The following is a 15752-nucleotide window of genomic DNA, read 5'->3' as shown; positions in this document are numbered from 1 at the left end:
TATGGTTCCCGGCACAGTAGCAGGCACTCTGCGTCTTCCAGATAAAGATAAGGAAAGAAAATAAAAATTTATACGGAACATATTTCATAGTTGATTGGATATTTGAATGATTTTTTGAAATGCTAAATTTATTTTTAAGCCTACGCAAATACAGATATTGTAATAAGTCCAGTTTACGAATAGCCTAAGAACAACTCAAGTTTAAATCAATCAGATTTTTTTTCAAATGTCAGAATATTTAGTGTCATAGAATAGGCTTAGGTATAAATTTCAGGTTTTTTCCTAAATTTATAGTAGGGTACAAGAAAAGCTTCAAGAGCCTGTCCTGTTGTGTATTAGCACGGTGTGTGACGTTAGGCGTGCTTAACTACTGAAAACCTTTCCCTACTGCTCCTGTGCCTCGATCTCCCCGGAACTATGTCACGCAACTTCATCGGGGGATGGCGGTGCCCATGCACTTCATCAGTTTCTACGTAGTCTACTCCGAAGCTGGCCGGGCAACAGGCTTGATAATACTCCTCAACATCATCAGAGTTCGGTGACTTCGCAACAAAAGAGAAGAAAACCAGAAGAAACACAACTGTGGTATATTCACCAAAGTTGTGGAATATAGCAGTACCAAAAACTTTGTAGAACATAGTAGGCTGCTTAAATTTGGAAATAAATGACTTATGAGTGAAAAAATGATTTTCTTCATTTTTTTTATATAATAAAAAGTCAACTATCTCAGAAAGTATTACGGTTGTTAAGAAAATTTTCCGGTTTGCGGTAGCCGCAGAGTTCTACCGCAGCTGTCAAAGTTCTACCGCAGGCTTCGAAATCATTTCATCATTAAAGCAAACAGTTCAATCATAGTATGCTTGAAAGAGAAAACGCTATGAAAAGTAGCAACAAACAACGATCATCAAGACGGTATCCAAGGTATCAATGAAGCCTACTGATGACTCACCAGTGCAAATCAGTGATGTGACAGCTGCGGTAGCTTTTCGTTGCACCGTAATACGGAAAGTTTTCCCTAAAATTGCAATATAAGAGATAGAGAAAAAGTTGGTTCTACAAAGTTTTTTGTACTGAAATATGCTACAACTTTGCTGAACCAACTTGCTATCTATTAACATAAAAAAGTTGGCGTATAGGACACTATTGCGATTAGTGCAGAAAAAAAATCCCTTTCGTACGAATTGTAGTACAATTAATTTCGAGACACTTCTGGGAAGCAACCTATACTCTAAAACCACAAAATGACGTCGAAAAGTTCATGTCCGCGTAAACTTGCTATCTGGACCACTGTGCATTGCTGAAAAAAAATAATAGTTGAATCATTAATTGAATAACATAAAAAAGCTGTTATTCCACTTGAAGTTTGTGTTTTGAATAAGAGCTGAATAAACCTCCGAAAATGCAAATAAAGTAGCTTTTGTTCTACAACACATGAGAAGTTTAACAATTGACTGATTAAAAGCTTCTATAGGTTGTAGCCATCATTTTAGTAGAATATTGAACATTTGATTAACAACAAATCGTACAAAAGTTTCAGTGTCTAATACTTAAAATGTTGACCAGCATCACTACAGTATGCTTTTATTCAAGCAAAACATATTATGTCTTTTTTATGTTATTTTCAAATGTGTCAAATGTTTTTCAAGTCAAATCTAAGACATGTAGGCGACATGGATCAACGAGGGTAAAGTTTGAATCACATTGGATTAAAAAGATCATAATTTAAATTTTCTAAATGTAGTGATCATCATCTGCGACGATATTGATAACGGAAATAGTTACTAATCATAACATTTTTAATGATAATCGAAGTATAAATAATAATTTAACAATAATTACATGAAACTGGTTACCTAACTAACAGTCCAGAGTCACAAATGAACATACATATTTGAATAATGGTGACAACTGAAAAAAATGCTCTACAGATAGCTGAGAAGATGCTATTTAGATCCAAATTTAAGTCAATGTTCAACATTTTTCATTGGAATGAATAATAGTAGAATCAACACTTATTAAACTTTCCCAAAGAATCTCTGTCGACTTGTAAAGATTGTTTTACTAATGAGTTGAACAAGTCATTTTTCGTCCTATTGAAGAGCCAATATTCCACCAAACAAATATATTTGTGTAAACAGATGTACAAGAGACGAACTAACGTTTTGGTTGCTTCGCACTTCATCTGTTTCCATGCTTAACATGAATATGATTAAAAGCTGGATAGGTATTTGAAACACCTACGAAGTAAGACTTACTCATTGTTTTTCGAATGCGCCATAGAGAGTTCCAATTAGACTTGTAATCACAGTATATGAACAGACACTTGTGTATGTTTTTCATGGGGTGAACCCAAACTTTTTCACGGGTGTGTACCTATATGAATAAAGTCCTTGTCCTAAATCTTGTGCTCATAAACAAATGTTTATTGTAATAAATAATATTGAAGTAACATACTAGCATAGAAGGAGATATTAATTCTACAAATCAAACCTAAAAATTTCGTCATTAGTCACTACATCGTCGTCGTACAGTTCATCGTCATCACTGTCTTCATAATCGGTTTCATCTTCCTCGTCTTCATCGTCGTCCTCGTCACTGTCATCGGTCGATTCCCACGACTCTTCCAAGCTGTAATCGATGGCCGCGACTCCACCTGCCCTTCCACCACCACCTCCTCCTCCTCGACCATCGTCCATCCCCTGGATGGCTATCCGCTCGGTGTGGATGTTGATTTCCACCTCCCAACGGAAGTTCATTATCATGAAACCGGCCGTTATCAGCACCGGAAGCGTGATTCGGCTTTTCCACGCCAGATCAGTGAGAAAGAGGAAAGTTCTACCGAAAGCCGAATTCATGGCGAAGGTCTTATCTTAAGGGATGTCACAGGGTTTTCGGATAGCTTTGAGGAATCTGAAACGAGACAGAAAGTGGAAAGAAAACCCGAAGTTATCTAGGGTGCCGGTACCAATGGTTGTAATGTACCAGTAGATTGGACTATGGAATAAAACGAACATTTTTCGATAAAAACGACATGTGCTATTTTTGGTGGATAGATCGTCTCTAGTTTAGTCGATTTGCAAAATTTCAGCTTTTTATTATATCAAAAAGTCATATAAATAATTAGGTTTATGCAAAAAATTTGCTCCCTTGCACCAGTAGTAGCCGTCGTGTTCCAGTAGTGGATCAACGGATGGAAGCAGTTTTTAAAATGGATGAATAAAAATGAAGAAAAGCCCTAGAGATGATCTTTATGCTTCATTCGAAAGATATTAATTGCTGTTCCGAGGAAAAAATGTTAAATCTATGCAAAAATTTACCATTTTGTTTGAAATTCCTTGTATCATTCCCGAACGTCTACTACTGGAGCACTAGCGCAACTACTAGAACACGTGTACCAATAGTGGCTCAAGCGATTTTATGTTAAAATATTAGTTTTATCACTCTTTTTATATTTTTCCCATATAGTAGAGGTTGAAAGGTTTCTATTGAAGTAAAAATATCTCTGTTAAGACTTTTATTTATTTTGTTATGATTTTTTATAGCTTAGGTAGTCCACTAATGGCACCGGCACCCTATTTTTACTTTATAATGCACATTTATTCATACAATATCAGCATTGAGTATAAGGATAGTTTTATAAACCAGAACATATAATAAGCAATAACAGTATACAAGTGGAATGATTTGAAAGATTAATCGTAGTAATCAACATGGTCCCCAGATTTGAATTGGCCCGCCTCCAAAATGCTCAGAAACTTTTCCGTGGTTTGTTGAGTGGTGAGAATCGTGCTATCGTCGCGAAGGCCTTTGAAGTAGCTACGGATGCCTTCGTCGTTAGAACGATCTTGGATGTCAACGGTCATATCCGTATCTACCGGGCCCGGCGAATAGTTCAGAACGACAAGGTCGGGCTCTTCAGCAGCCAGCACTCTGAAGTACATTTCACGAGCGGCTTTCCCAGCGCAGTAGAATCCCATACTGTTGAACGGAAGCAAACAAGCCTTCGAGGTCACATTCACAACCAACTTCTTGGCACACTCCTTGAACTTATGCAGGAAGCAGCTATTCAGAACACCGACCGTGAACACGTTCGTAGCAAAATATTCTTCCCATTCTTGGCGGTCACTCATATCGATTGCCTTCCGGGCTACGTTGCCAATCGTGCCCACGTTATGAATAACCGCTGCAAGACCAAAGTTGTTGGTCGGTGTCTTGGCCAGAGATTTTTCGATGATGTCCTCCAGAAGCTGTTTGGACGCGTTGGCCAGGTCTACCGAACTTGTGATCACAGTGATCCGGGGATTGACCTCCAAAATTTCCGCCTTGGTCGATTCCAGACCGGAAGCGGAACGAGCCAGCAGCACTACTATCGATCCGGGTTTGACCTTCCTGGCCGTTTCGATCGCCATGCGTTGGCCAATTCCCCGAGAGGCGCCGGTGATCAGTAGGTACGAGACCTGGTCCAGGTCAATCTTAGTGGAGGATGGAGACGCCATTCTGCTGTGAACACAAGTGGGATTATGATTGTTAATCGCAGCTGGGAATCGCTAATCTAAGCCAACCGAACTGTTGACTGTGTCACGCCTCATCGAAGGCTATTAGTGTGTAACGTGATTTTAAGTGAAAAATGATAATTAGCTTCTAGCGGTTAATGATAGTTACTTTACTTCAAGATGAGTCAGTGGTCAACGGTGTTGCGATGGATTAAGAAGCAAATGTGATTATGTAAAAAAAAATCAAATGGATTCGGCTCCGTTATGCCCGATGGCCAGACTTGAGCCTGAAAAATAAATTAGATCATCTTTGTAAATAAATAAATTTTGATTTGCTGTATAATCCCTTGAGTGATTTAACCTCTAAACGAATGTCTTCAATAACTCTTGAAACCACTTCAGATTTTCTTAAAAGAAATTCTGAAAGTTTTTTTTCGATATTTCCTAAAGTAACAACTGAAGAAATGCATGGAAAAACTAGTGAAAAAAAAAATCCTGGGATAGATTTTGGGAAAATTTGTAGAATTATTCTTGAGGAAATGGAGGTAGTAGCGTTGGAGTTCTCAAAAACTTCCCAAAGCTTATTCTGGAGAAATTTTAGGCATCCCAAAGTATGCCAAAGAAAATCTCAGGAGAATTCACTAGAAGAATTCCTGTACGATCTTGTAGAGGTATATGGGAAGTAATTCATGAAGAATAGGCATAATTGTCTCGGAAGTTTTTTTGGAACCTCTAGATTTTTGCAACAGAATCCACTGCATGCAGAGATAAAAGAAAAAATGTCTACCACTTTGGTTAACATAAAGACTTAAATTAAAACTTAAAACATGAAAACCATAAAAATAGCGACTTACAGACAAGAGACTCGCTTTAAACACAGTCTATTTGCAGAGAGTTCGAAGAGACTTCTTTGAATGGTTGTTCTTATTCGTCTTTGAAAATAGCCACTATCTGTTTTGCTGGCCTACTCGATAGGAGAGCCAGTTCAATAGGTAAATTTGGCTTCAATCTTCGCCCAACTATTCATTCATAGACTTTGATTTTAAATAGTAACCATGTTTCAAACAAGAGACCTGCTACTAGTCCTGTATTAGGGGATCTTACGCATTTTTGACATTTTTTTCTTAAATAAGCTAAAAATATTGTTGCAAATTTTGAGTTCAATGGATTGTAGAAAACTACCCATTATGAAGAGACCAAAGCTGCTGAAAATACAACAAGTTATACAATGATCTTCCTGAAGCAACTATGAGCTTGAGCTTGATTGGCCGCCCGTGGATGCACTCCAGTATCGCCAGATCAGCTGCACTTACACAAGGAACCAACCGAATGACTGCTTGGGACTAACAGGCATCCTCAGTGTGTAAGTGCTGGTGATCTTCTATTTTTAGGCAACAATGGCACCTGCCACGTCAGAATGCAGACCAATGAGGGGAAGGGGGAGGAATTGATGATGCATTGAACTGACTCCCACGTAGACCGTATATTCCACTGCATCCACGTCAGTTCATGCGGGAGTGTATGGATTGGGGGAAAGGCATGGCAGAGAGGTTTGCTTTTGTGGTTAGCAGACTGCCTATGTATCAGGCGTAAGAAAGGCGTGCACGTGGAAGTAGGAAGCGTTAGGGAAACATGAGACGGACATCATGTTCTAGCGTTTGCTATGAACGAATAGTTTGAGTGTGATATATTTAGAATGGAAGATAGAAGCAAGTGAGAGATATACAACTACAAAATACGAGGAAAGGGACGGGCCTGGGATTGAACCCATGACCTTCTGCATATGAAGCAGAAGCGGTAGCCATCAGACCACCAACCCCGTCAGTTTTCCTGAAGCAACTATGAATTAAAAAGAAAAACAATGTATTGATTAATCGTTCACATTTTGAAGAGAAGCTGAATTGGTTTGAAAAAAAGGGGCTGGCAAATTCAGGTCATCTATAGTAGATATTGCCATTTGGCGCCCCTTGAATGCTGGGGACAATCGCACGCTGTGGCACTGCAGAGACCTTTCATTTTCATTTTCATTTTGCAGCGTTTGGTGGGGCAATGAGAGCGCAAGTCAGTCCAAAGCCGGGGGAAGGGATAGGTAATGGCCGTAATAGTCTATGCGGACCACTTGAACACCATCGGAAAGGATAAGAAGGGTTGGGGTAGGGTATAGGGAATGGAGAAGACTTGACACAGTAATGCGATTAATGCTGCAAAATGTAAATGTGCTGAGAGCAATTAAATTTGAGTTTTGAAGTTAGATTTGACTTATTAAAATTCCAAATAGATCGGCCATTGTACAAGTAAGAAAGAATATGCTGATCGCTTTCCAGAAATTTTATAAACAACAAAATAATAACAATATGAGGGCTGCTGATGGCACAATGCGACGCTTTAGGAGATTTTGATACTGATTGAACATTACTATACAGAGCGCAATTCAATCGATGGTGATAACTTTACAAACTTTATCTGTTTTTGCACTGATTGACGATACTGATTCAAATAAAAATATTTTAAAAATATTTGATATTATTAGTTCATTTGTTTGTGTGATCTAAGTGTTAATAATGGAAAAAACATACATACCCTTAATAATAATACTTCCCTGATCAGAAATATTATATTTTGAGCGCCCTTTTCGAAGCTATTCTATCCAGGTATCCATGTACTGCTTTCAATCCTGAAATTATTCTTATTGTGCATGCTCATGCGTTATATTAGTGATGCTCATAATCATGCAACAGATAAGAAGGAGAGAAAAAGAGAATATAGAAACAGTGATTAGTAATGAGTTAATTATGTAGTTTTGTTAGAATTATAAACAATTAAACAGTAGTAATGAATAGCTTTTAAAATGACTTTGCAGCATAGCTGAGCCTTTCGGATCGTAAGACCGATGTATAAAAATAATTTGTTTCGAAATTGTCCGCGTGGTCTTCTAGTGCCCCTATTAGATAAGAATCAATCATAGACGTACATACCGAATGCTCGCCATGACCCTATGACCAACATTTGTATATGTATAGCCTTAGCTGATGTGGCTTTTCTAATAGGTAGTTCTTTCACTCATTGATTGTCTTCAAAACCTTGTCAAGTATAGAAAATTGATTTTATTTCATTTATTACTATATTGAAGCTACATTGTACTTATCAAGTATTAGGTATTATTTTATGTTTTTATCACTATTGTTATTATCAAGGCCAAAATTCCCAGTGAGTGAAGAATTTTATAGTACTAGAACACCATAGAAGATCGCTAAACATTACCTAATCATCGAACGGCTTTTTGTTCTATTATTTTAGGTAGATGCTATTGATCTCCCTTTGCTCCTATCCGCAACCCGGTGCACGCGCCCTGTTGGTTTTCGAAAACCTCGTAGAAGATTACAAACCGTCAATGGCATTCCCAATTACTACCCCACATTGCACATTCAAGGGTCTAATTGTGCTCCTAACCCACCCTCAGTTCGTAATCTTCTCGCCAGTTTGAAATTATATTTTCCCGAAGTGAAAGTAATTTTGATGAGTGATAGCCTAGTGCAGCCCAACTGCATAGTACAGTAGTTTAACCAGAATTTTAGGTCAGAAGATAAAATCTAAATTTTGTAATAAAAAGTTTGCCATTGCTTTGAAATTCACCCAACATCTAATCAAAACTACTAACAACAGCGATCAATTATCAAAATTCATCGCTCCCTGGAAAATATAATCCCAAGCCCAGGGCTGTGGCACTGCAGAGACCTTACATTAAAAATGGAGACTTTTTTAAGACTAGCATTAGAGTTGTTACCAAGTCTCTAAAAATAAATTCAAAATTTCAACGAAAATACACATCGGACAGATATGCGAGTATGGGAAGTACCTACATTCATCACAGTACGGTTTTAATCAAATAAATTCCTCACATATGCTCTATCATTCTAGCATTGCAAGAGTGACGATGAGATGCTAAACTTATCGAGTCACGCTCAGTAATTATATCATTATCACCTGCACCTCGCATCCCAAACCTACCTCTGACCGGTAATTACTAGCGACTGGTTGAGCTCTCCGTTCCGCTCTCTTCCCCCTCTTTACCGGAGTCTGGTTCTTGCTCCTGATGTGTCGTCGGCTCCTGCTCGAGGTGATCGTACTTGATCAGGTGCACGAGTTCCGCAACGGACAGCGCTTGTTCGGGCCTAATGAAGCGCAACAGTTCGTGATTGTTGACCGGTTCGTCCAGCTCAAGGTCGGAATTTCTACGTGCGCTGCTGTTATCGTTCAGCAGATGCTGCATACACGCCTCGCGTCTCTCGGCCAACTGCTGAAGCACGGTAGGATTCGATCTGATTCGCTTCAATCGACGCTCTGCAATACACAAGATAAGATTTTGAAAGGTTATTGTTCGGGTCACATCTATTGTCCAGATTAGAGAGGTTCCCAAACATTTTTCTGGGTAATGCTTGATAATGCAATGACCTATTCAATGTTTCGTTGTTGATATGTAGTATTGAACCCTTCATTCGGCAGATTCGTCATCTCACGGCTAATAGTAGGTTCCTTTTCAGAGACTTGGTTACATTTTTTATGAGATTTCTTACGCGCCACACATTTTATTTTTAATTTTCATACAGGGAGGGGGTGAAAAACACCGAAAATTGTCTTACGTAATTATCTTACGGATCAGTCACATGGTAATCCATCCTGGACTATTTTTTCTCGTCCCACAGGAGTTTTCTAGAGTAATTTTCATGAAAAATAGTAGGTACCAGGGTTGTTAACGTCAATCAATGATTAACGCCGTTTCGTTAAATCGTTAACGTTGATTGTACCGATCAACAAAACTTTCGTTGATTTTTCTGTACCGTTGATTAACGATAACGTGAGCGCGTGGCGTTGATTTAACGTTAGCGATAACGTTGTTTTTCACGTTAATGACTGAGACTTCGTGATACTTTGGTATCAGATGACTGTTACTTTTTTCTGAGCTCTAAGTATGTCTCCTGGATTCTCCATGAAATACTTCTTATGATTTTCATGATAAATTTCTAAGATAACCGGAAAAAAACAACATTTGAATATCTGAATAATGTTCTACAAACTTTTTTGTAGACATTCCTTATAGAAATTTGGACAGCAAATGTACTATTCGAGCGATGACTGTAATAATTGCTCTAATATGTTGTTGAAATGCTGGAGTAATGCCGAGATAAATATCTGGAGGAACTTAATTAGGAATTTCAGGTCGAGATTATTGAACAATTCTTCGAAAATTGTTCAATAGATTTCATCGAATGCCTGAAGGAATTTTCGGAGCAATACATAAGAGTAATCGCAGTTGAATTTTCAAAAGAATTGTTATGGATATGAATAATAAATGAAAAAAATCATTTGATACAATATTTCAAACGATTTTTTTTTTTTTGCGCCCTCCACTCTCCCCCACACCAGAGAGCTCTTGAGGTTGATCTCCCTGGTAAACATTGACACTTCGGTCAATAGGGTTGCAAAGAATTCATGGTGAACTTTAATGAAAGTTGCTGAAATTCCATCCGGTCCACTGCACTTTTTGCTGTCAAGGGCGTTTATTTTTAGTAAAACTTCACGTTCTGTGGCTGGACGTAGGAATACAGTACTGTTGTTGAGCCGTAGCGTATTGAATTTATTGATTTCATTGCTTGAATTCATTGTCGAAGCCAGCTGGGGTCCGATGGTGCTGAAAAACTGGTTGAACTTGTCGGCAACGGTTGCTCCACAACTTGTTATCTGTCCGTCTACCATCAATTTGACAACGTTGTCACTATCCTTTCGACGACCTATGAGTTCGTTAATATTTTCCCAGGTGTTTTTTGGAGACGATGCGAGAAACAAATTGCTGTAATAGTTTTTCTTAGCCCATAACTTCGCATATTGAACCTTTCTGGAGACGTGAGCGAGTAATTCCTGCAAGCCTGTATCGTTGGGACGTTTCCGACAGCTCTTCAGGACTTTGTCTTTTATACATATCAATTTCCACAGCTCAAAAGTCATCCATGGACAACTCCCTTTGATTTTTGCTTGTACTTTCACCACCGTGGAAAATTTTTCTCTGAGCGATTGAAATGTGTTTAGCACGTACAAAAGTTTAACATTCGCATTACTCTGAGGCATATTTTGCATGGCAGCTTGAAATGCATTGTTCAATTTGGTGTAATTAACAACAGTTTTCTCCAAATTAATCGTTCTGATAGGCCTCTTAAGATGCAACGTAGACAAAATGAAACAGTGATCGCTGATATCCGTGCAAACGGTTTCATTGGTAACGTTTCTTTGCAGATTTTCTGAGCAGATGACGTGGTCGAGAATATTGTTACTAGCCGGCCTGGTGGAATACGTATTGGTAACTGCAAAGTTATAGCAGCTGAGAAGATCTTGATACTCGCTTACTACTCATCGATGTACAAGGTTTACTGGAATGTTCATATCCCCAACAACCACACTCGATGCGGATTTTCGGTGTATCGAGCATACTGACTCCATTCTACTATAAAAACGTGCTAGATCAAAACATGGTGGTCTGTAAACAGCATGCACATTGAAATCGGACTCCTGTATCTTTAAACGTACATGAATATGGTGCAAACCTTCATCGTGCATACACGTTACTTGCTCAAACTCGAATTTGGATTTAACGAAGACTGCGAGTCCGCCACCCACCGTATTCTCGCGACATGAGAAAATGCTTTTGAAACCCTCTATTTGAAATAACGATTTGCGTTCGGCTTTGACCCATGTTTCACCAATCACTACTATGTCTATCTGTCCAGAGTAGAGTGAAAGAAACTCTTTTACAGCATCGAATTTATCTAACCTGTTCATTCCTCTTATATTTAGCTGAAGAATCTTAAAACTAAATGGCCGGTTTATGTATTGAGAGTTTTTATTCAAACAATACAGATTATCGTAATAAAAATTATCCATTGATATTCAGAGATAACCTTATTGCTGTATAACGACGTAAATTTCTGTGATCAGGACAGACCAGAGGGCTATTCAACCGTTGCAATATCCTGTGACAGCTGTTCGGACAATTTGAGCAACTGCAGTTTGCTACCAACTTCATGAACTTTGCCGCCATCACAACGCCTCAGTAACACTTTGCCATCACGACCGGGCCAGATGTATTTCATATTGAGAGCTGCTTGCATATTTTTCGCTTCCCAGAAGAGATTTCGGGCTTCAATTGTCATCTCATCACGAATAATTACGCGGTCAGCTGATCCCTCGAACTTCCTCGATACAGTGGATGCAAGTAATGCTCCATATCTGCGTTTGCACTCAAACAGTTTTTTCTTAGTTGCATGATTAGAGAAGGACACCAATATGGGTACCGATGAATTTTGATTTCGTTTACTGAAAATTCGTTGCACGTTTTCGATGACTGATGGAGACAGCTCGATCCCTACTGCGGTGCCAACATCACAGACGACTGCTTTTAGGTCCTCATCATCGGTGAGCGGCAAACCGAGAATGACAACTTTGTTGGCAACAGCAGCCTGACTCACGCTACGCAGTTTAGATTCCATCGAGTCTACGGACGAAAGCAGTGCATGATATTTTTGATGCAGATCTCTGAACTCCTCTCTGGCTTTATTATTCTCTTCCTTCATCACGTCGATCTCTTCACGAAACTCGATAAATTTTGCCCTCAGACCATCAAACTGATTTGATAGGAACTGTTGCGAATCCTCAATGCCTTTGCTTGTTTTGACGAGAGTATCTAACTGCATCCGTGTCAGCTCGAGAGCCTTCCTGACCATAACTGCTTCTTTCTGCGACTCGCTAATAGCGTGTCCAAGCAAACGTATTTCGGAAATTAATGCCGGAGATTTTTCATCAGTGCAGGCATGGATTTTTGCACATTCGACTGAACATAAGTACGGTTTCTTCCTAGCTTTAGCGACGGCTTTCCCAAACAGCTTTTTACACCTGAAGTGAGCACATTTGCTACAATTGGCACACTCAATTGTTAGTAACGAATTGACCTCTGATTTTTCGCAGACATAACAAATGATATCGCTTTCATCTTCATACATCATTCAACCGAACAGATCAGTGGTACTTACCACTTAACACGACCGATCAAAACAAATCGCAAATGTGTTGAGCCAATCGCAAACAATGATAGGACAGTAGGTATCAGTGTGTAATACCACTCCAGAGTGACCGTCAGCACCAACCACTACTTCAATAGATCGCAGAACGTATTGAGTGATAATGTATAATGCAGATCGTGAGTTGTACTGCAAATCTATCATTACCAGAATAACGTCGGTACTTATGTTTTTCAGCCAAACTATATCGTGGACCCCAGCACAACAGCTTCGCCTTCAAGCAAATCGCAATAGTACGATTTTACTAATCTGATTTCGATCACAATTTACTGTAATAATTTGCACTCCAATTAAGTCACTGTCGATGATTTTCAGTGTTGCCAGTCCTCCAGTCCTTATTCATATCCACAAAAATTCTATCTTGGAAAAAAAGACGAAACATTTTTTTCAAAAACTCTGGAATAAATGTACTCTTGTAGAATCTGTGGGAAACATCCTTAAAAATACTGTAAAAATCTGTGAAAAAATTATGGAAAACTTGAGGAAATCCTGGAATAATCGATAGGATTTTTTAGGGTAATCTCTGGAAAAAGTACTGTAGGTAGTAGTACTGGAGTGCTTCAAGATTTTCTCGACACTTTCTGAAGTATTTCCTCTAAACAACCCTTGAAAAATCACTAGTACATTCATGGCAAAGTTTTTGAGAGTGTTCCAGAAGAAATCTCTGAAGAAATTACTAGAATTTCTGAAGCATTTCTTGGAATCTGAGATCAGGATCATATTTATCTGATTCAAAATAATTTTCCAGATGGTGGCCAAAATTCCCTGAGAATTCAAAATTTTTCCAGGTTGAATAAAATTCACTGATATTTTTTCCATGTAGTAGACACCCTGTATAGGTTCTAGAGAAACCTCCAGAGAGAATTACGCGACCATTCCACAGGTTCTTCAAGAAACGGGTAAAAGCTTCAGAAATTCTTCTGAAAGTTTATTCTGAAGTACAGTTTACAGGTATTACTCCTGAAATTCATATAAAAATGAAAATTTTCAAGAACTATCCAAGCCGAATGCATGATTGAGATGTGACAATATAGTTACACGCTATGTACTGGGGTTTCCTTGAATTTCTTATGTATTTCTCATTTCTATCTCAACATTTAGGAATACAGATTTAAGGGGACAGGATCCGTCATTGATTTAGGAATTTTCAAAAGCAGTTTTTTCGTTCAAAGTCAAGAAAATTTACAGGAAAATGTGTTCACTGTATTCTTTCTCCAACCGAAACACAGTGACGATGACGGAGCGTTGATCGTTAAAATATGGATATTTTGCTCCAGGATACAGAAATAATTATAATTTAAAATATAGATTTTAATGTGGCAACCCTGCTAATGGTGAGTTTAAATTACGATACATACATAAAAAATAATGTTCTTGTAGTGACTAGGTCGAAAATAGTGACTAAGTCACTAAACAATGATTCGCTACCAGCCCTGAAATCTTAGCGGGAAGCACAAAATAAAGCTGCGGGCCGTACGTTGGGAACCCCTGGTCTAGAGGCCATAACTCAAGGTTTCAAGTTGTTGATAGCACTAAACCCTTTACTCGTCGACTGATTAGTCATCAGTTAAAGAGATCTACCCGTATCCCCTCTCAAAACTCATCAGTTACCTAACACCGCCAGATAGCTGTCGGAATCCGGAAGACGTCCTTCCCTCGGCTGTTGGTTTTCACTGCTGCACACTCCGGGTGGTTCAAAGTTGTCTTCAAACTGAAGGGACGTTGAGTGGGGATTACTGTTGATGGAATCGCTACTGCCAGTGCTCCATGGATCCGCCAAATTCATGACGTTCTGCTGCAGCCACCGATCTTCAAATGGCTACTGCTTCTACGATTTAGATCACAAAAACACAAGAAATGCATTAAGTTTAAAGCAAATACAGTAAAAGAGTGTTCAGAGCTGCATGTTGATCTAAAATAAATTGAACTTACCTTTGTTTTAGGCAATATAAAAGATAAGAAAAGTTTATTTTACGCGTATCAACTTTCACTAAAAATTTGTAATGAAAATTTTGTTTTGACAGTCCCGAAAGCTAGCGTTAGCAGTTGCGTTTGAAAAGTCTTGCGCGCGTGAACCAACAGAGTTGTGCCAAATGAATGCGGGTGGGGCGGCGAACACTCGTCGAAAAGAAACTCACCGAAAGGGAAAATGCAGTATTAATTCGATTGGCATCAAGTGATTTTTTTTACATATTCTGATTCTACGTTAAAAATAGAAGTAGAACACGAACTTCTTTTGACGCAATTCGGCTCTCTCTGTTTTTAACATCACTGCTGTTGCGAGAGAGGCAAAACAACCCAACCGTGGGTAAAAACTAAATGCAGTTTACCCAAATTTGAGTTTAAAGAACTTATTTTTTGTGTAGTCTGATTTCTCCGTCTAAAGTTTCATTATGTGGATTAATTCACAAATTTCATAACACTGTGTTGGGTGATTTATGGACAAAAGGTCGAAAGATAAAACGTCGAAAGGACAAAAGGTCGAAAGACAAAGGGTCGGAAGGACAAAAGGTCGACAATGATTTGCATGGTGGGAAATTTTTCCTTCATTTTTGTTCTTCGACCTTTTGTCCCTTCTTTTTTGTTCTTCGACTTTTTGTCTTTCGACCTTTTGTCTTTCGACCTTTTGTCTTTCGACCTTTTGTCTTTCGACCTTTTGTCTTTCGACCTTTTGTCTTTCGACCTTTTGTCTTTCGACCTTCTGTCCTTTCGACCTTTTGTCATAGATTCGTGTTGGGTTGCGTGGGCAGGCTAAAAAGGGCTTAATAGCAGCGTTTCTAAAAAAGGCTCAACACCTCTTGGGCCCTTTTCAAATGTTCGTTCAGATTTGATTTGTACGGCAGGCGTTACCAATGTTATGAAATCAGCTCTACTCATCAGCAGCGTATAGCACAAGTAATTTCGGTAGCGGATTCATTCCTTGTTTCTTGTCCTATCCTTTTGCACAGTACTTATGATCAGCATACCGGCCATTAAAGGGTAAACAGCAAAAAATAATGTAATATGCATCGACGTAACTCATGCCGATGTAATCGTTAATTTCAGGTGTATTATAACATATATTCGATGCTATAGGCTAATAGTTTCAAAGCTGAACGATCACTTCGACATCTGGTGGCTAGTAGGAGAACCG

The 15752-nt window shown here is 38.7% G+C and overlaps 2 protein-coding genes across 2 annotated transcripts; both read right to left on the bottom strand.

Moving 5' to 3' along the window:
* Nucleotides 1-3549: 3549 nt before the first annotated feature.
* Nucleotides 3550-14665, bottom strand: LOC5572666 (sepiapterin reductase). The gene is made up of 4 exons (XM_021845147.1): nt 14552-14665; nt 14231-14447; nt 8502-8834; nt 3550-4500 (listed from the first exon to the last, which is right to left on the bottom strand). Exon 4 carries the CDS (start codon nt 4494-4496, stop codon nt 3693-3695), a length of 804 nt encoding a protein of 267 aa, XP_021700839.1. The 5' UTR covers nt 4497-4500; nt 8502-8834; nt 14231-14447; nt 14552-14665; the 3' UTR covers nt 3550-3692.
* On the bottom strand, nt 8518-14405 carry LOC5572665. The gene is made up of 2 exons (XM_001654114.2): nt 14231-14405; nt 8518-8834 (listed from the first exon to the last, which is right to left on the bottom strand). The coding sequence occupies exons 1-2, from the start codon at nt 14403-14405 to the stop codon at nt 8518-8520; spliced, it is 492 nt and encodes a 163-aa protein (XP_001654164.2).
* Nucleotides 14666-15752: the final 1087 nt, after the last annotated feature.

Source organism: Aedes aegypti, chromosome 2, assembly GCF_002204515.2.
Source record: "Aedes aegypti strain LVP_AGWG chromosome 2, AaegL5.0 Primary Assembly, whole genome shotgun sequence".
Lineage (NCBI taxonomy): Eukaryota > Metazoa > Arthropoda > Insecta > Diptera > Culicidae > Aedes > Aedes aegypti.
Note: the sequence above shows the minus strand (reverse complement) of the source record. Positions and strands in the feature narration are given on the sequence as shown.